The following is a 20,696-nucleotide window of genomic DNA, read 5'->3' on the forward strand; positions in this document are numbered from 1 at the left end:
TTAGTATGACTTCTTCCTTGTACAAGTTCTTCGTAGATGACCATGCAGCATGTGTAAATGCTTTACGAAAAAGATATGGCATCTTTCCAGTATGAGTTCTTCTAGGTCTTGGCACCAAATTCACCTAAATTGTTGTTTTTGCCATTAACCTGCATTACAGCCATTTCTTGGCCACCAACTTAGATTTCACAATTTTTCTACCATGTCTTATTGAGGGCTGCACACTTTTTCACATCATAGTATAGATTGTAATTACTTACTTACAAAATGTATAATAGCTGTTAATGACCAACATCATAAATTACTTGTCTCTGTTACTGCTAGCTGCTTCTCCAGCCATCAAGCACCTAAGCACCATTAATTGTTGGTTTAGTGACTTTAATACTTTGTTGATTAAAAGGCTTCAAAGTAACTTTACTCATGGAAATGCAATGATAAAAACTCAAAGTGTCAAATTTTGTGTGTGAAAAAGGTACCTTTTCGCAAGCATTGTTTGATTAATAATGGCATTTAGGCTTATACACTTAGCTACTGGGTTGACAGCCCATTAGTTGACGAAAAGTCATTTATAAAGTATCACTACACTACATAAAGATCAAATTGCATCATATCATCAAATTCATCATAAATATAGCTCATGCCATGTATGCAAAATGAAAAATAGAAAATACTAATAGGCACGTATGTATAGCAATAACTCAAGTCCCTAACTACAACATGTGTCTATAGTTGCATCAAATTAACTGTTAACATCGTTTGATATGGCAAATAAATATATAATTGCAGCCCCAATTGGAAGAACCACCACGAGCAAGTTACAAATAATTACACAGAGAGCTCCATACATCAATGGTCGAGGATCTTCATTCCTTGTAGTTGCATAGCAGGCCTACCAATAGGAGGAGAAATTAACAGTTGAAATAGTAGTATGATATGCAGTATAATTATAAAATTACCTAGCTAATATATTTTATCAAATTGTGCCAGTGTTAATAATAGTGTGCTTGGTCATTCATAAACTTTTGCAACTTTAGTTTTTGCAGTTTTACAATACATAGTCGGGAATGCATTATAAACAAGCACAAACTACAGTGTTTTTGTTACCAATCAGTTCTCTGTCTCCGCTATACCACTGCACACACAAAATTTTCAGTATGTTTTCTGTGGCTATGTGCATAATGGATTATGCCATTTCCTTAATCGATCGATATCCAGAAACTCAAATGTCACAAATGTGCAAAATTCCTGTAAAGGAAATGTATAAGTGGAATTGTATGTGAAATTGTCATAAATGATATTTCGGTGACTTTCCATTCAGGAAATGTTGCATGAATTGTGACAATAAATTTTTGTGATACTGTATACATTTCTCGATAAATTTATTAGTTTCATTACACAGAACATATCTTTTGCACACTGTAGTTTGATCAAAAGTACAGTGTGTTTGTAAAATGCATACTGGCAGTTAGATGTTCTTCCCGCGGCCATCACAGGCAAATAGCTAACCGTTCATGATTACCAGCACTACTAGGGCTTTTGGCTATCATTACCAGGGCTAACAGTACTTTAAACTGACCAGTTGAGCTCCAGTTACCAAGGATAATTAAGCTGTAATTTACCAGGGCTATAGTCCTGATGTGGCTACATCACAGCTCCCCATGCAAAATAAATTTAGGAACATTAGCTCGATGGTATATGTAGATCTTAATTACCTGCAATGTCACTATATACAGTACAAGTACACAGTATGTGTTACCAGTGTATATGTATACACAGTATGTGTTACCAGTGTATATGTATACAGTTATTATATTTAACTTACATATCCACTAAGACAGCAAGCAGTGACTGCCAAAGGTGAGCAGCAACACCACAACAGACAAGAGAAAGTGCAGAGGCAGCAAATTATTATACTTGCGTGCCTTGGTACAACATCACCTCTTTGTTCTTGGATCAATTGTACATTTTGAGCTCTTGGCTGCACACAATAAAGTAAACACATCTGATTCACATTATAAACAGGTAAAATACTTGCACTGCTAAAGACCCCCACTGTAGCACAATAGATATTCACGACAGGGACTTGCAAATACTTACTGATGACATGTGTTGTTATAATAATGCGCACATACTGTGAAGCTTCAATATAAACGTAATACTCTAGCTAGTATAATTTCAGTATCACCGAAGAGTAGATAGATAAATAATAAAGGTACCAATCTGGCAAGATCAATTATTGTTCGAAGAATGTACATGTCAAACCATATATTTTCTTCTTTTGTAAGAGGTGTAAAATGTAATTTTATACCACCTAACTAGGAGACTGATTACTGTAATTCACTTTCTTTTTGTTTTAGAATATTATTTTTGTATTCGAATATTATTTTACATGAAATAGTTTGAAAAAGTTCCTTGGTGATTTGTGTACTATACTGTCTAAAAACGTTCCTTATTGGACAGGTAAACTTTGAATGCACTATTGTCCAGAAACATGTGAGATCTTTTCAGACATATGTTTACCTTCTCTATAATTAAGTAAAATCCCACCATACTTCCCTAACATAGGAATGACTGCGTAGATGCAGAGGACTCCTCAATAGGCAACAAGTCATTATACGTAAATCTGAATCCTACAACAAGTATGATATCAATGTTGAAGAATGAAAACAGTACCCAAACCATACATTTTGAGTGAAAATATTAGGGATTGGTTATTCGGTTATGAGAAAAAATAACTGATAACTGAATTCATAAAAAAAAAAAAATAACTGGTCAATTAATCGGTTAACCAGTTAAATGTCACAGCTCTAGTTTATGGTGTCATTTTAATAGTGCACATATATTTTGTAACCAGAGATGAACCCAAGTTTTCATACAGGAACCACAACAACCACACTGAAATATAAGGGGTGACCCTACATTTCTTGTTGATTATTTGACACAGAATGAATGATCCATATCCCAATGAAGTCATAAAGTTTACAGGAACTGTCTAATTTTAGAAACCTTAGTGGTATATAAGCAGTAGTTGTAGAATGCCTCATTAACACTCATCCTCAACTTCACACTTGTATCACAGCAGGAGTCGAATATTGACATGACTCCAAGACAAAGCCAAGGATGAGTGTTAATAACTAAAGTATTCTATAACTGCTGTGATATACAGTACTCCCTCAATTATCTGAACCTCTATTATCCAAACACTTGGTTATCCAGACAGCAGAAATGACTGCTCTATTAGAGTATTTGTTTTTTTGTCTAAGATGTATGTTCTATTAGAGAATTTGAACAGGATTCTGTATATGTGAACCTTTTCAATTGCATGTACTTGGCAACTTGTAACTTGACTTGTGAATGTGGTATCACCCTAAAATTTGGTCCCTTTATACTCCTAACATAGCACTATGGCTTGGTGTAATGAAACGGTGATAGGTTGAAAACATGAGGAGTTATGATTAGTCAAACTTGACAATTTGGAATGGCTATAAGACCCCTTTTCGCAGACCAGGTCACATATAAATGAATGGGTTTTGATTATCTGAACATGTCTTGGTCCCAAGGGGTCAGATAATTGAGGGAGCACTGTACCTGGCTTATATATCCATATAAAGATTGTCGGTACTTTGATGTATATGGCTTCATATATATATATACAACTAAGGACAATTGTTATTACCTATGGCTGCCATGATTTAAACTGGCTCATATCTAAGTAAAAGACTGTGGGTACTTTGATGTACATGGCTTCATATTCAGTTTGCATTAAATGTTATGCTGATACTGCATTTTGATTGTCAACATTGCACATTGGTGTTTACCACCTTACTGGACAATATGATAGTTATTGCACTACCATATTGTCCTGTGAAGTATGGCTTCACTGGGATATAATAGCTAATATAGCCATAACATGCATCCTATTTTTACTTTACTAATAACAAGTATAAGGATAATTTAAGTTCGATTGGGGATCATAGAAAAAAGTAGGGAAATAAGGGAGGTCCCCAATACCTGCAAATATGGTAGTGGACATTTAATCCCTACTTCAGTCATGGGTAGCTATAGACTGAATTAGGGATTAAATCCACTAGTATTATGCGTAGGCGACCTCCCTTGTTTCCCTACTTTTTCTATGATCCCTAATTGAACTTAAAGTTTTAATTTTTTGTATATTTTCTGCAACAGTATTATGGCATTATTATAATTGGTGAACCCATACATACTGCATCACGGTACCTGAGTTAATGTTTTTGTCTGAATGTGCACCCCAAATATCAATTATTAACTGGAAAGTGAAGTGGCCATTACACTTCACTTTCAGCTATTCTCAGCCCGTTACACAGCATTGTGAACACAAATGAAGAACAGTAGGAGAAGTGTCTATGCAATCAATCCATTCACCACAGATGATTTTTTGTGTGCCCCAATTATCAAGTACTGAATCAAAACTGAAATGGCCATTATGCTTTGTTTTCAGCTATGTTCTGCCCATTACAAGTGGAGAACAGTAGGAGAAGTGCCTCTGCAATCAATCCAGTCTCTATGAAAAATAAGGACAATTCCTTTTACAAACGTAGCTGGGAGACCATCATGCTACTGCGAATCAATATCTTGGGCTGTCAGCAAATAGAAAAGGTACACTAAGGAGGACAAAAGTAAGTCCCTGATGCGTGCATTGTATGTACCAAAAGGCACCCGTTGGGATGAAACAACATCAAACAATGAAAGAATCAAGCCCGCAGCCTTAGCCATTATCGAGTTACACTTGTCTGAAGGCAGGCAGGCAGACAGGCAGGCAGTAGGCTTGCGCCAATTGTGCCGGCATAATTTCGAACATAATGGACTAGCAAAAGCATCAAGCATTATGCCAGCATAATAGGACGATTTTCAAGAATTTTAATTAAAATGCACAATGCGCATACCAAAATACTGCACAACATGAACACACTGCATGTTATTACTACATTTTCATATTAAAAACCTTGCAGTGTTGTTATTTTTACTATTTCTTAACTGTTTATGGAAATAAGATCGAGACACTCTAATAGAGCAGTCACTTACTCTAATACAGCAGTCAGGAAACGCAGATATACTCTAATAAAACAGTCAGCTCTAGAGCATAATCTTGATTTTGAGAGCATAATTTTGAGCATGATAGGCTGGATTTTTGAACACTGTTCAAAAGCATAATAGCAAAGCGTAATTGGCTCAAGCCTAGCAGGCAGGCAGGTAGGCAGGCATAGAGGCAGGTAGGCAGGCATAGAGGCAGGTAGGCATATACTGCCAAGGCATCAGGATGGTCTTGTGAAGCTGGTTTTTTGGGTGATTCTGTGGCCAGAAAAGCCCAAATCTCCATGATCCTTAATGTACAGCACTACCATACTGTATGATTATCAAGTGGAAATATACATCTACATAGTAACCTGATATAGTTTTTGCCAATGTATGTGATTTAACTCATATCAAATCCTGTTTAAGTGATTACTCTGCAGTAATCCTTCATCAGTCATCACAACTTTTATCCCTGTTACCCACAACTTAGGCTATAAGAAATTGTAAGTCATAAATGGCCGTGGACCGTCACAATACAGCTAAGCACTATAGGCCACTAAATTATATAGCTTTATCTTAAGCATATAAATTGTGGAAATTGAAAGCAAATATACCTGATCAATTAACTGTCATCTCTGAAGCTTACATAAATGAAGTAGCAATAAAGATTTAGGTGACTACATTTGTGTACATATCAATTGGATTGCATTGGTTGAATGACTGGTTAATTGATGGGTTGATTGAATACATTAACAGTGCAATCACTACAGTTTCTAAGCTAACACCTTGGATCGCCAATGAATATTTTTATACATCACTATTATACCTATGTACCTGTGTTGTTATCACAACTTGCTTTTCTTCACTATTTTGAGGATGATATGCCACTGAGGGATATTTAGTGCTTGTTGCTTGAAGGTAATAATCTGGTGGTTGGTCGTAGCCGTGGGTACCTTGATTGCCATGTGTAGGACTAAAGGCAGTTGTTGAAACACCTGTAAAACCACAGACATGATGGTTATGTTGTCTTATGAAAGACTCATACACACCTTCTTCATTGTTAAATGCTACATTTCCATATGTTGGTGATACATGACCATCAATTGCAGCCATCCTACAGAATCTGTCATTACACATATTCATTGGTAACTCTTGTCAGTATATTTATACAGAGAAATTTAATTGCCTTCATAATTTTTAATTGCTTTCAAATAATACTATAGTACTTTACAGGCGATTTACTACTATGAAATAGTAATCCTTTATGGAATTGTATGTAAGTGCTCAAGAAGAACAATATTATAAGAAACTCCAATGCAATAAAACAAAATATTTGTGACCTGATCTGACAAATAGCCTTTTCAGACATCCAAGTTTTATAACTTACATTTTCCTGATTCTTAAATAAACTTTGCTCTGTTATTTATGTAGCTAAGCAACAGCCTTAAGCTGACAATGTATCATTTGCTATCTTATTGCCTAGAAAACAATTAAGGTTGGCTTTTGTCACATCTATAGAATAAAACAGCCAAGCTGCGTAAAAGAGTTAGGCCTTAAAACAGCTGGAGTCATGAAGTGGTGTGAAGAATTGGAAGCAATGATGTTAATTTTAACACTATATAATTAAAAATTTATTGACAATAACATTAATTTTATCCATTTCTTTGTGACCACCTATATTGGTTTTGCCCTTTTATTTTATTTATTAAGACTTTACAGCACAAGTACTGAAGGTCTGTAGGACTCCTGGTCCTACAGCCTGTTTAAAGTTGTTACAGAAAGTGTGTTTGAAAAGGTGGAGAAAGGAGAAAAATCCTGGGAAGCCTTGAACCTGCAGCCATCCGATTAACACTTGAACGCTTACAGGAGTCTGCTAAATGGTCAGGATGTTTAACGCTGAATTTGTATAGGCTGTTCCCCTTTTCACAGCTTTGATATAGTTGAGATCATGATGGTTTAATATTGACAGAAACAGCCTACATTGCCTAATGGACAATATCTGCAATGACGTTTTCTGATGTCACAAAACAAAATGGTTGTACTAGTGTGGGAACTTTGTACAGGAAGTGTTGAGCAAGGTATGATATAATAGTGTTTATAAATATGAAAAAAGGTAAGGTGAGGCATATAGTATTAATATAATGCAATACAAACAAGCCTATTTGTGTCCAAATTTAAAACTTTCTGTCTGCCTTCCTTGTTAGAGCGAGTTTAACATTGTTACAGTTTAATAGTACATGCATTACTTCTTACCTTAATTATAGTTCCTGATTTCCATTTGTAAAAAAATAACATTTTATTTTGAATACTAGCTGTGTGCCAAAGTCTGTGAAGACCCACACTAACATGGCCATTCATTAATTATGACATCAAATTTTGTCGTTGTGGTTATTGTCCATATTGCCCTATGATAGCATCAGTTAGCCATGATCAAACCTTTGAAAAATGATTCAAAATGCTTTGTGAGTTTTATGACTTTTTTTTAAATTTCTAAGACTGACTGACTGTTGTGACTGACTAACTGACTATAGTCATCCTCAGGCAAGCATAATTCAGCAATATGACATGAAAGTTCTACAGTTAGATGTTGCTTGGACACTACACATGCCTTTGTTGGGATTTTTTGACAATCACAGGTATCTATGATTTGTTGTCACACCTGTCAGACAAATTGCTAACAGAAGCCAGTCGCTGACCTTAAAGTGTACAAACTAACAATCCAGCTGTTGATTGAGGAGTTATAACATACAATTCAGCAATTGTAAGATCTAAAGTAGTCAAGCTGCAAATGAGAGTAGTGAAAAAATCACAAGTGGCATCCACAGATGATTTTAATGCCTATCAATTCTAATTTTTGTCATCGTCTTCATATATAGTCATATTTTTGACATTTTAATAAAACTTTAAAACTAAATTTATAGAGTGTCTTATGGCTCTATATGATCTTGTTTGCAGATTTTCTTTTATCTCAAATGTTGTTTTTTTTCACAATAATAATAAGTTTTGAACAATATTAACGATACCAACAGACTAACCACAAACCTGTTTCATAAGTGGTTTACTGTGTGTTAACAGTCCTTTTTATTGTAGGCATGACAACAATTTTTGTAGGTGTAACAATAAGTTTCTGTGAACAATCTTAATAAATATTTTTACACCAAAGTTGATACCATAATTGGACTTTGGTCCTCTGTTCTAATTTTCACAGCAATCAGATACTGCACAGTTTTGTAAGTATGTTAATGAATAATGTATGTGAGACAAATTTGGATGACTTGCATCTCAGGAAAATTCCTAAGATATAGGTGGAGGTCAATGTCATTGTAAAAATTATCCTGTTCAGTGAGGAAGAGGAGCTTGGCCCTATCCACGCCAATAATTCTTGGCTGTGACTTCCTGATAAGACATGGTTATGTGCTAGACTTTGAGCAATGTATTTTCTATTGTAGCCAAAATCCTGAGGAGTTACTACCTGCACAAGTAGTCCATTGGCCTCTGCACAAGCATGATCACTACTGACAATCAATGCCCTCAGACAATCCCCACACCATGTAAACAACTGTGCATGCACAAAAATCCTCTGCATTAATTCTTATTATTTATTAATGCTTTACAGCACAAGTGCTGAAGGTCTGTAGGACACCTGGTCCTCCAGTCTGTTTAAAGTTGTTACATAAAGTATAAGGTAGTACTTGTTAGTAACACACTGATTTGATATTTCTTGACCAAAGAATGCAGTAATGTTGATAAAGCCATCATAATTATTCATTCGGTGAACCAGTTATAGAAAATTAACAACTTAAACATTTTGTGGTTTAAACAATAAAAATTGGCACATTAAATGCTGTAGCTCCTTGTATAAAAGAAAAAAAAGTGATTTTTATGTCAATCAAGACACAAAGAAATGTGTCAAGTAGCCAAGCCAAGAAAGCTGGCATGCCACGCTGTAGGTATATTAACAGGAAGAAAGAAAACACGTTTTTACACTTGCATATAACTCCATGATGCTTTCCTGAAAAATTTTGCATTATATGTAGCAGTACTCCACCTTTGGCACTTAACTTTCCATATGCATTCGTGAAATACAAGCCCTCAAAATCAAATTTCATTGATTTTTTGTGGGACTTACTGTATATTTCTTTTTGCACTCTTTAAATAAACTAGCACAGAACACAAATTCGTAACTTGATTCCATTTGTGGTTTAAAAGAAATACTACAGAGATACAAGGAAAAAACAGTAAAATTTGCAGGGTCAATAGAAACAGTCATCAAGTAGTAAAAAGTGCACAAAAAACTTGTCCTGCAGAGTTCAAACCAGACCCAACTTCCAAAGCCTTAACCATACTCATGGACCGATGTTGTCAGCTACTCAGTTCACCTATTTTCTACCTAGAAATCAAGCTTCAATGCTACATAAAATTTCATATATGCAATGGAAAATCTAGGTTGCTCTAAAACATTCTATATGTGTTCCGTATTAGGAAATGTGCATCTATTAGCCGAATATATACTGTAAATATAAGAACACATGGTCTAATAAATCTGCAATACAATACTATTGTAATTTTCATCTTCCATATCATCATTGTGCCTCAGTATAGAAATTGGGTAAAATTAATCCCCAAATCCACTGACGTTAGAGTATTGAACATACTACTAGAAGTACAAAAATGTGCAAGCACGTAACAAATAAAATCTGCACTATACTAACTACTATTGTTACTTCTGTCATTCATAATCATCATGGTACAGTAGGACCTCAAACTTCGATTATCCGAACCCTCGATTATCCAAACAGTAAATTTGCCTATTATGCTTTTTGGTATTTCCCCAAATTTCTGCCTATTATGCTTGTTTTTATGCTTTTCAGAAATGCATTATGCTTTTAATTTTTGTGTTCTTTTCTTTGTACAGGAACGTTCTCCATGTGATACAATGTAAATGGAGAGGTGTCATGTGCTCCAAAGTTCATATAGGCATATTAGAGCAGGGATCTGGGGGCATTTCTATAGTCCCTCAGAAGCTATACACATTTTATTGTCTTGTAGTTTTGTATGCAAATAAAATATTATGCATTGTTTATGATTTCCAGATCTTTTGAGTTGTAGCAGTTGGTATTCAGAGGACAGCAACTGCTCAGTGTATGTAATGCATTTGCAGCACCATTCCAAAAACATATTAGCCTCCTGGGGATAAACATTTAAATGCTGGGTTCTCATTCTCTCTGTTGCATGCAATGACTGTTCTATTAGAGTGTTTGACTGTTCAATTAGAGAATCTCGGTCTTTTAAAATATATTTTCCCATTAACCCCAGTCTCACTCCAGGCCTGCAGAGATTTCACTATATCTATGTCCAGACATTCACTAACTATCTGACTCAATACCAACCTTTAAAAAATATTATCATCAGAGCATCTTCCAATCGAGCTTCCAATAATCATAATCATTATATCACATTTTATTCAATGATACATGTTTATAATAGCAAATTCAATGATTGAAGCTGCTTTGTCATGCCCTACAGAGGCGGATCTAGAAATTTTCAGAGGGGTTCTCTGGAATTGCAACTTCAGCCTAGCTGCAAGTTGAAGACCAAAAAAAGGTAACTACGTGGTTTTGAATGCTGTGAAGATGATTTCAAAGGCAAAAGTATGAAGTTTAGCTAATAGAAAAAGCCATAATATAATATAGTATGTATAACTCTTTGTAATTTTTACTGAAATTTTATCACCCAGAAGAAACGTAGGGGCGCGCGCTATTTCAGAGGGGGTTTCTGGAAACCTCAGAAACTCCCCTAAAACTGCCGCTGCCTTAGTGCTAGTTGGTACCTGACTGCATGTGTCCTAGAAAACTGAAACCCACAATGAAAAGCATTCATTTCATTGAGCGGTGTAAACTTGTAGTAGAGCAATATTCTACACTTTATCCAGAATCATTTCCCCACTACCCCCCTCAGATATATATGGGGCTATAGTGGGGATTTGACACTGCCAAATGTCAAATGCCCCATAGTAGGGCAAATCTATTGTGTCAAATCCCCACTGTTGGCCCCAGTTGCAATGTAGAATTTGACATAGCATAGAAAGTAGGCATGAGGCTATTATGCTCCAAAAATTGAGCATTATGCTTTTGAGCAGCGCTCAAAAAATCATCTATTATGCTTTGAAGAATTGCCCATTATTCCCAAAATTATGCCGCCATATTTGGCTAATAATATGCTGTATCAGGCCATTTTCATTGATGTTTAAGCTTCAAATAGTCTTGAATTCTTTAGCTGGTTGCTGTATTAGAGTATTTCATTTCAATGTGACTGCTTTATTAGACTAAATAATATTCAGTGTGACTGCTCTATTAGAGTTTCTGACTGCTCTATTAGAGTATTTCGATTTTTTTAACGGAAGTGTGCAATCTGTAGATTTTCCTACTGCTAAAGCTTTATAATCACCTCAAAATGCTAGCATAATTCCTGATTCCCACACATACCTATTATGCCCGAAATTATGCCAGCATAATCACCGCATCCCTAATAGAAAGTTACAGCAAACAATACTTGGGCACTTATTGAAAGTTTTATGTCAATTTCCCCTGTAAAGCCCAACTTGTACGCCCAAGGGGGTGGTGGTGTAGCAATACATTGATAGGTGTGTAATTACGTATTTAGTACACTGCAGTAGGTTCAGCCATGTAAAGAATCACTCTTCAGATAGTTCAGCTATAACCTGTATAAATACTATATAGGAGACATGGCAGCATCACATTTATGTATCATAATGTGCTTGTGCACGGACACCACATTTTGAGTAGAAATGTTCTTAGTGAAGTACAGTCGGGCAAGAAAGTTTCAAATTTTTCTGGATTTTGTGGGCGTCTTATCCACGAAAATTAAAATATTTTGTAGTTCCTGTACGATTTCTATGAAGATTGATGTCTAAACCATAAAAAATACTGATTTTATAATCCGAACATTTCTTGGCCTATGGTAGTGGCAGAGTGCATGGCATTCTAAGTACTTCCCTGAGCTTAAAGACGAAGAAAAGAAAACGTAAGGGGATAAAATGAAGACTGTGGGATGTGCCAAAGATCAGTGGCTAAAAAACTATTTAATTACAACTGGACGGGAAGGGGAGGGGTGAGGTGAGTTAATACACATGATCCAAACTAGACTAAATTTGCTATTGTGTATGAAGAACATATTTTAGTGTTTGTAGCTATTGTTGTGATCATCCAAATAGTAAAAGTGAGAAAAGGGCTTGTGTTGCATATAATACAAGACTGAAATGATTTCTAACTAACTATTGGGGGTCTGCTGGGGGTCATACTCCCCCAGGAAATTTTTGAAACACAACTGTGACAAGATTGAATTTGAGAGAAATTACTGCACTGAACCTAGAAGTAATTTAAAGAAATAGCAAGCTGAAGGAAAACAAGAACTAGTGAACTATGTACGCATGTAGTATTTATGTACAAGCTAATCTTTTTTAGAGTAAACTGTTGTTTTATTAGCATAATAGTGGACAGTAAAAAAGAAAATTAATTGAAGTCATAATCATAAGAAGAAAATTTGGACCACAAAATGAAAAACTTTGAAAATGACTATCTCAATATTGAATCTTAAGGTACTTGCTGTAGTAAACTAAAAGAGAGGTAAGATGCATAACACATATATGTAACTTTGACTTTATACTTTTCTGTAGTATTTTAGTCTGACTTTATATACAACTAGCCCATGCAATCACCATTTAAAACTATAGCCAAAAGTCATTTACAACCCTTGAATTAGCTTTTTGGCCACTGACAACTAGCTAGCTAGCTCCCTGTTGTAGCACCTGCCAAAGATGCTTTTGTAATAATCCAGCAAAGTGGATGAAGAATTGAGGCTGACTGGGGAGCAAGCTGGGGAGTGGCTAGGTGGATATGCATTGACACCTTCTCATATCAAAACTTTTGTAAGATATTCCGGATTTCCAAATAGGTTACGTCCGTTTCATATAATAACATCGTCTTCTAAACAAGATGCCATAACTTTCGCATACTCTGGTTGACAGACAAGAAGTTTGGTTTATTAGATTCCTCGATAAAAGGTGATTTGATTCATGTGTACGTTCTTTGTGTAGTAACAAAGGAGAGGCTAAAAAAGAGCCTAGTGCTGCAAAATTTACATGTTCAGAATGCCCATAAAAACACTCGTTTTTTCAAAATATCTCTGTAATTAACCTGTTTAACAATTTGTATGGTCAGAGTCTTATTAAGCATCTTTCACTACATAGAATGATACCAAATTTAGAGAATTTAGTTGAGGATAACAATTTGTAAATTGGGATTTTCCTGCCAAGATAATTAAATTTTCCAATAGGTTAATATATGGAGTGCATATTGTGTCATCAACAGCAGTATATAACTGTCACTATGGCAACATTTTCAGTCTGCAATGAATAGAGAAATTCAAGGGCTTTGTTTTGTTGTATGGTGTGCTGTCGAGATTTTGTGAGTTAAAGGTTCTAATTAGTGTTTTTGTATGTAGTGTAAAATACACACATTTTGCATTGGACAACGAATGACAAGGAATGATGAGATTTTATGATCAGCCTGTTTTATCAAGCTGAGGTTTCAAAAAAGATATTAAACAGATATTAGATTTAATACATAATTCTTAATTTATAAGGGTTTAACCCAGTGTTTTGAAAACTTTTAATGTTAGGTCATCATCATTATATTGATTGTTTCCCGTCCCCAATGGAACAAAAACTGATGTGGGCAGCAGGTGATTATTGATTATTAATTATACACTTGATTCTTGTTATTTCAGTCTCTGACCGCTCTATTAGAGTATCTCGATCTTGAAGGCTGCCATGCAGGAGTGAACGCCCATGCATCTTGTTGAAGTAGAATGGAGATACTTCCACCCTTTTACTATGTTTAAATGCATTTACCTTAAAACTTGGTCACTCTGTGCCTCCTTCTATCATGAAATAGTGCATTCACGTGAGGCCATACCTATTTGAAAAAGTTGTTGCTCAGATTTATTTTCCAACAAAATGGGTCAGTCAGTAGGCAAAAAAAAACAAAAAAAAACCCCCAGCTATCTAGACATGTTTATGATTTCTGGTTACAAGCCACACTAGCAATTTCAAAATAGATCAATAAGCTACATTAAAGAAACATTTAGCTGTATGCAGACCTGTCAAATCCCTTCTAGTACAGGTAGTTTGCATAGACTGTTGACAGGGTCACATCAAAGGTTTGATAGATTGCTTCATTGGTAAACTGATAAACATAGCTAGTAGTTCAATATATAGCTATCATATCACAGCCAGGGATGAGGAACACACTGGTTTTAAGTGATTACAGACAGCTAGCATTATATTTCAGATCAAAATATTATTGTACTAACTGACTGTTCTATTAGAGTATCTCGATCTTTTGCAGCAATTGCAAAAATAAATTTCTAGGTGACATGTGATCTAATTTTTTTCTTTTCTTAATTAAAATCTGTGCAAAATCAGGTCAGCCAGGTCCGAGCAACAACTTTTTAAAGTAGGTATGGCCTGATCTATAATTAAATTTGGTGCAGCTACCTAAAAATTGATGCGGGTGGTGACGGGAAACAAGGAATTTAATAATGATGGCCTTAACCACCTGAAAATGCTTGATTTGACAAATCCCATAGCTACACAAACGGGTGGCACTCCAATATATGCTGTGCTCTGATCGGTCATGACGAAAACCAAAAGTCAAGCAAGAAATTTGCAGTAGGTCAAAAGACAAGCTTCGTTTGTAAAGTGTATACCACAATCGATAGGGTTGGCAATGAAAAAATCGACCCCCTTTGGATTAACTTGTTACTTAGGGGATGGAGCCTACCAATGGTCTAGTTTTAAAAGGTGGGTGCGGTTGAGATCAAATGCCTTCCGTTTGGGATGTAGCCGTGTTGTAAATTTTGACGGATTTCGGCTCACATTCATAAAAATGGGCAGGAACATCTAGAATGTTGCTCAGTACTTTTTTTGGTTATTGGGTGACATGCTCTACAAAATGCACTTACTTAAAAGGTGATCCGCTGTACTTCAATTTTCGCTAAAACGGTGCTTGACATGTATGTCTGCAATGAAAAATCAACCCACTGAAACTCACGTAATGAAGTCCAAGATTGTTTCACTAACTCCCAGACACCTTTTTGGACCTTATTAAGTGGAGCTTTACAATGTTTATGTGCCAACGCAAGCTGATGCTCTCGCTCACACGATGGTTTACAAACTCGCAGCCTCCGTATCCCCGATACTACACATCCCTTTTTGTAATGTACCATTCATGGAAATATTGAAGCGCATTAAACAGCATCATTGATGGTACTGCCCATTTTTATTAAAAAACCTGAATAATCGCAAAAAAATTAAAATGCGCACTACAGAAACAGCAAGGGGAATCACCGTATTATTACCCTACGGTTTCGATGTAGACTTGGGTAGGATTGATCACCCAGAGTTGGAGGAGAAACTATAGAGGTTGATTTTTTCATTGCCAACCCTACAATCTGAATAATGAACTACCATATTAAATAACACACGTACATACTGAAAACTACACCATACTACTACTTATTACCTAACTATAATTATACTTATTACTAGCTACATACTAAACTTAACCAATGTCAAAGTCAGGAAATTCATCCTCAGCAGTAAGCGAATACTGGCGGAGTATCATTTTTGCATTGTACCTCCACAAAGTCACAGACAGTTGCTGGAGAAGTTGGCACCTAGCAAACTTTCGAGGTAAACCATTTCTAACAGTTGTTCTGTCAGCTATGGATCCTAAAATTGATAGGGCATATGGTGACCAAACACCAAAGGTCTCACATACAAGAGGGATAAAATCTCCTCCATTATCATTCACAATGTCCTGGTATTGAGTGTCCTTAGCTATCTCACCAACAGCAGCGGCCACCTACAATTGATACTTTTAGAGTTACAACATAACCGTAATTTTACGAAAATATGCAAATAGTTGGTCAAGGGGTCAAGCGCGGATTTTAGCATAAGTCAAGGGTCAAGGCTTATTTTTTTACTTTGACCGAGGAAATCGGAGTACAGGGTATATTGGAGTACCACCCCCTTGCATACATACGTTTTGATATGTCATCTCGCGGTGTATCAAGACACACGATAGTGTGTCGTGCGGCCCAAGAAGCCGGCGCGCCACACCGTGAGTATATTAACAGGAAGAAAGAAAACGCAATTTTCACACCTATGTAGCTCTGTGATCCCTTATCCGATTGGCACCAAATTTGCTAAAGACGTGCCGCCCAGTTAGGGGAGTCTACATACCAAATTTGAAGAAAATCGCTCCAGCCATTTCCGAGATACGAGCGAACAAAATTTCGTTTTAATTTCTTCGTTTTTTTCTTCTTCATCTTCTTCATTTCGCACACTTCGCAAAATTCGCCATAAAACACGAATGCGTGCTCGGATTGGGCTGAAATTTGGCACACTTAAAGGGCTCATTAAGGCGGATCTCCGTACCAACTTTGGTAGGAATCTGATGAACATTCACGGAGTTATGATCGATTATTTGCGTAAAATAAGGTCGAAGGTCTGTCACGCCTACAGGGTAAACCCCTTGGAGGAATCAGTTGAAAATTGATATGTAGATGGAGCAACCATCGTAGGAGTGCCTTTTTGTGGTTTGAAAGGAATCGAGATAAAGACCATGGAGATATGACACAAAACCCAACCTGTGTCAAAATTACGCGATCGATTTTTATGAATAAAAAAATTATTAGTTTTCGTGTCTACCAGACAAACCGCTTAGAGCAACGAGCTGAAAATCTGTATGTAGCTGGAATAATCATCATAGAAAGTTCTTGCAGTAGTACAGAAGAATCGGATTACAAATCACTGAGTTATGATTCGAAAGGCAACTACGTGCAGCAAATGCGAGATCGAGATACTCTAATAGAACAGTCACCCTAATAAAGCATTCAGTTGCATGTATAATTTACTCAGTTATATTACATTGCAAGTTATTCTGTAGGGAATTCAGCTACAAACAAGTCACCCTGTAGTCAGATCAGCTAGAAGAAGGTACCTAATAGAGAGTTCATCTACAAAGAAGCCATCATGTAGAGAGTTCAGCTCAAATAAATCACCCTGTAGAGAATTCAGCTACAAACAAATTGCCCTGTAGAGAGATCAGCTAGAAGAAGTTACCTTGTAGAGAGTTCAGTTACAAAGAAACAATCATGCAAAGAGTTTGCTGCAAACAAATCACCCAGTAGAAAGTTCCGCTATGAACAGATCCACTATAGAGAGTTCAGTTAGAAACAAGTCATCCTGTAGAGAGATCAGCTAGAAGAAGTCACATTGTAGAGAGTTCAGTTACAAAGAAACAATCATGCAAAGAGTTTAGCTACAAACAAATCACCCAGTAGAAAGTTCCGCTATGAACAGATCACACTGTAGAGAGTTCAGTTAGAAACAAGTCATCCTGTAGAGAGATCAGCTAGAAGAAGTTACCTTGTAGAGAGTTCAGTTACAAAGAAACAATCATGCAAAGAGTTTAGCTGCAAACAAATCACCCAGTAGAAAGTTCACGCTATGAACAGATCACACTGTAAAGAGTTCAGTTAGAAACAAGTCATCCTGTAGATAGATCAGCTAGAAGAAGTCACTTTGTAGAGAGTTCGGCTACAAAGAAACCACCATGTAAGAGAGTTCAGTTGCAAACAAACCACTCTGTACAGACTTCAGCTACGAAAAGATCACCCTGTAGAGAGATCAGCTAGAAACAAGTCATCCTGTAGAGAGTTAAGCTAGAAGAAGTTACATTGTAGAGAGTTCAGCTACAAAGAAACCACCATGTAAGAGAGTTCAGCTGCAAACAAATCACCTGTAGAGAGTTCAGCTAGGAACAAGTCACCCTGTACAGAGATCAGCTAGAAACAAGTCATCCTGTAGAGAGTTCAGCTAGAAGAAGTTATATTGTAGAAAGTTCAGCTACAAAGAAACTACCATGTAGAGAGTTCAGCTGCAAACAAATCGCCCTGTAGAGAATTCAGCTACAACAAATCACCCTGTAGAGAGTGCAGCTAGAAACAAGTCACCCTGTAGAGAGATCAGCTAGAAACAAGTCACCTGTAGAGAGTTCAGCTAGAAGAAATTACATTGTAGAGAGTTCAGCAGCAAACAAATTGCCCTGTAGAGAATTCAGCTACAGACAAATCACCTTCTAGAAAGATCAGCTAGAAGAAGTTACCTTGTAGAGAGTTCAGCTACAAACAAATCACCCTGTAGAGAGTTCAGCTAGAAACAAGTCACCCTGTAGAGAGATCAGCTAGAAACAAGTCACCATGTAGAGAGTTCAGCTAGAAGAAGTTACATTGTAGAGAGTTCAGCTACAAAGAAACTACCATGTACAGAGTTCAGCTGCAAACAAATTGCCCTGTAGAGAGATCAGCTAGAAGAAGTTACATTGTAGAGAGTTCAGCTACAAAGAAACTACCATGTAGAGAGTTCAGCTGCAAACAAATTGCCCTGTAGAGAATTCAGCTACAAACAAATCACCCTGTAGAGAGTTCAGCTATAAACAAGTCACCCTGTAGAGAGTTCAGCTAGAAGAAGTTACATTGTAGAGAGTTCAGCTACAAAGAAACTACCATGTACAGAGTTCAGCTGCAAACAAATTGCCCTGTAGAGAGATCAGCTAGAAGAAGTTACATTGTAGAGAGTTCAGCTACAAAGAAACTACCATGTACAGAGTTCTGCTGCAAACAAATTGCCCTGTAGAGAGATCAGCTAGAAGAAGTTACATTGTAGAGAGTTCAGCTACAAAGAAACTACCATGTAGAGAGTTCAGCTGCAAACAAATTGCCCTGTAGAGAATTCAGCTAAAAACAAATCACCTGTAGAGAGTTCAGCTAGAAGAAGTTACATTGTAGAGAGTTCAGCTATAAAGAAACTACCATGTACAGAGTTCACCTGCATACAAATTGCCCTGTAGAGAGATCAGCTAGAAGAAGTTACATTGTAGAGAGTTCAGCTACAAAGAAACTACCATGTAGAGAGTTCAGCTGCAAACAAATTTCCCTGTAGAGAATTCAGCTACAAACAAATCACCCTGTAGAGAGTTCAGCTAGAAACAAGTCACCCTGTAGAGAGTTCAGCTAGAAGAAGTTACATTGTATAGAGTTCAGCTACAAAGAAACTACCATGTAGAGAGTTCAGCTGCAAACAAATTGCCCTGTAGAGAATTCAGCTACAAACAAATCACCCTGTAGAAAGATCAGCTAGAAGAAGTTACCTTGTAGAGAATTCAGCTACAAACAAATCACCCTGTAGAGAGTTCAGCTAGAAACAAGTTACACTGTAGAGAGATCAGCTAGAAACAAGTCACCCTGTAGAGAGTTCAGCTAGAAGAAGTTACATTGTAGAGAGTTCAGCTACAAAGAAACTACCATGTAGAGAGTTCAGCTGCAAAGAAATTGCCCTGTAGAGAATTCAGCTACAAACAAATCACCCTGTAGAAAGATCAGCTAGAAGAAGTTACCTTGTAGAGAATTCAGCTACAAACAAATCACCCTGTAGAGAGTTCCGCTAGAAACAAGTCACCCTGTAGAGAGATCAGCTAGAAACAAGCCACCCTTAGAGAGTTCAGCTAGAAGAAGTTACATTGTAGAGAGTTCAGCAGTTTAGCTGTAAACAAATCACCCTGTAGAGAATTCAGCTACAAACAAATTACCCTGTAGAAAGATCAGCTAGAAGAAGTTACCTTGTAGAGAGTTCAGCTACAAACAAATCACCCTATAGAGAGTTCAGCTACAAACAAGTCATCGGGTAGAGAGATCAGCTGCAGAGAGGTCAGCTACAAAGAAATCACCCTGCTTCATCTTTTCTTCTTCCTGTAGTAAAGAAAAAATGACAGGTTAAAAATCCCTAAAGCCGGCCATAGGCCGGCTTTGGGGTATACAAATACAAAAAGAAGTGAAATCTAATCCAAAACAGCCAAGCTGTAAAAAAAGAGTGCGGCCCTGAGAAAGGCTATGGTGAAAAAAGTTGTGAAATCCAAGGTGGCGGCCAAGAAATGGCTGTGATGGTAGGTTAATGGTAAAAATTTTAATAACAACAATTCAGGTGAATTTGGTGCCGCTTGGTCTTGGCACAAAATTCACCTGAATTGTCGTTATTAAAATTTTTACCATTAACCTACCATCACAGCCATTTCTTGGCCGCCACCTTGGATTTCACATCTTTTTTCACCATAGCCTTTCTCAGGGCCGCACTCTTTTTTTACAGCTTGGCTGTTTTGGATTAGATAGCTATATCTGATGCAAATGCTGGCAGTAGTACACACAATATAAAACGTGCACGACGGTTGGCAGAGAAAAATTATGAATGCCTGAAAAAACGGATTGGCACGCTTACTGAGCCACTGCGGCATGGCCGGGCTAGCTATATGCACATCTTTTACGCCGAGATTTACGCATACACATACACTCACATGTATGAAATTCTCTGATGTCGGGTGCCCGTAGAAGGATCTTAGCTACAATGTAAACAGCTTTCGGTGTCACTTTCTAGATAGGGCGGGTACCAACTCCGCCACGGCGGCTGTGGTTCACGTACAAATTTCCTCGCGGTTACATGCCTT

At 36.8% G+C, this 20,696-nt stretch overlaps 1 protein-coding gene across 2 annotated transcripts; it reads right to left on the minus strand.

The window, feature by feature from the left end:
* Nucleotides 1-605: 605 nt before the first annotated feature.
* Nucleotides 606-20,696, minus strand: LOC136255697 (uncharacterized). 2 transcript variants are annotated; one of them, XM_066048521.1, is made up of 5 exons: nucleotides 20,547-20,696; nucleotides 6,102-6,175; nucleotides 5,887-6,047; nucleotides 1,823-1,978; nucleotides 606-889 (listed from the first exon to the last, which is right to left on the minus strand). In XM_066048521.1, the coding sequence occupies exons 2-5, from the start codon at nucleotides 6,163-6,165 to the stop codon at nucleotides 740-742; spliced, it is 531 nt and encodes a 176-aa protein (XP_065904593.1). In that variant the 5' UTR covers nucleotides 6,166-6,175; nucleotides 20,547-20,696; the 3' UTR covers nucleotides 606-739. The 2 variants fall into 2 exon arrangements, with proteins under 2 accessions (XP_065904593.1, XP_065904585.1); XM_066048513.1 differs by having other exon boundaries at nucleotides 6,102-6,166; nucleotides 20,547-20,646.

The sequence above is a fragment of the Dysidea avara genome, chromosome 1 (assembly GCF_963678975.1).
Source record: "Dysidea avara chromosome 1, odDysAvar1.4, whole genome shotgun sequence".
Classification (NCBI taxonomy): Eukaryota; Metazoa; Porifera; class Demospongiae; order Dictyoceratida; family Dysideidae; genus Dysidea; species Dysidea avara.

Coding starts and splice junctions, on each gene's coding strand:
- LOC136255697 (XM_066048513.1), bottom strand. Junction 6,048..6,101: donor AGCATTTAACAATGAAGAAG/GTGTGTATGAGT, acceptor GTGGTTTTACAG/GTGTTTCAACAACTGCCTTT. Junction 890..1,822: donor CTTGCTGTCTTAGTGGATAT/GTAAGTTAAATA, acceptor TCCTATTGGTAG/GCCTGCTATGCAACTACAAG.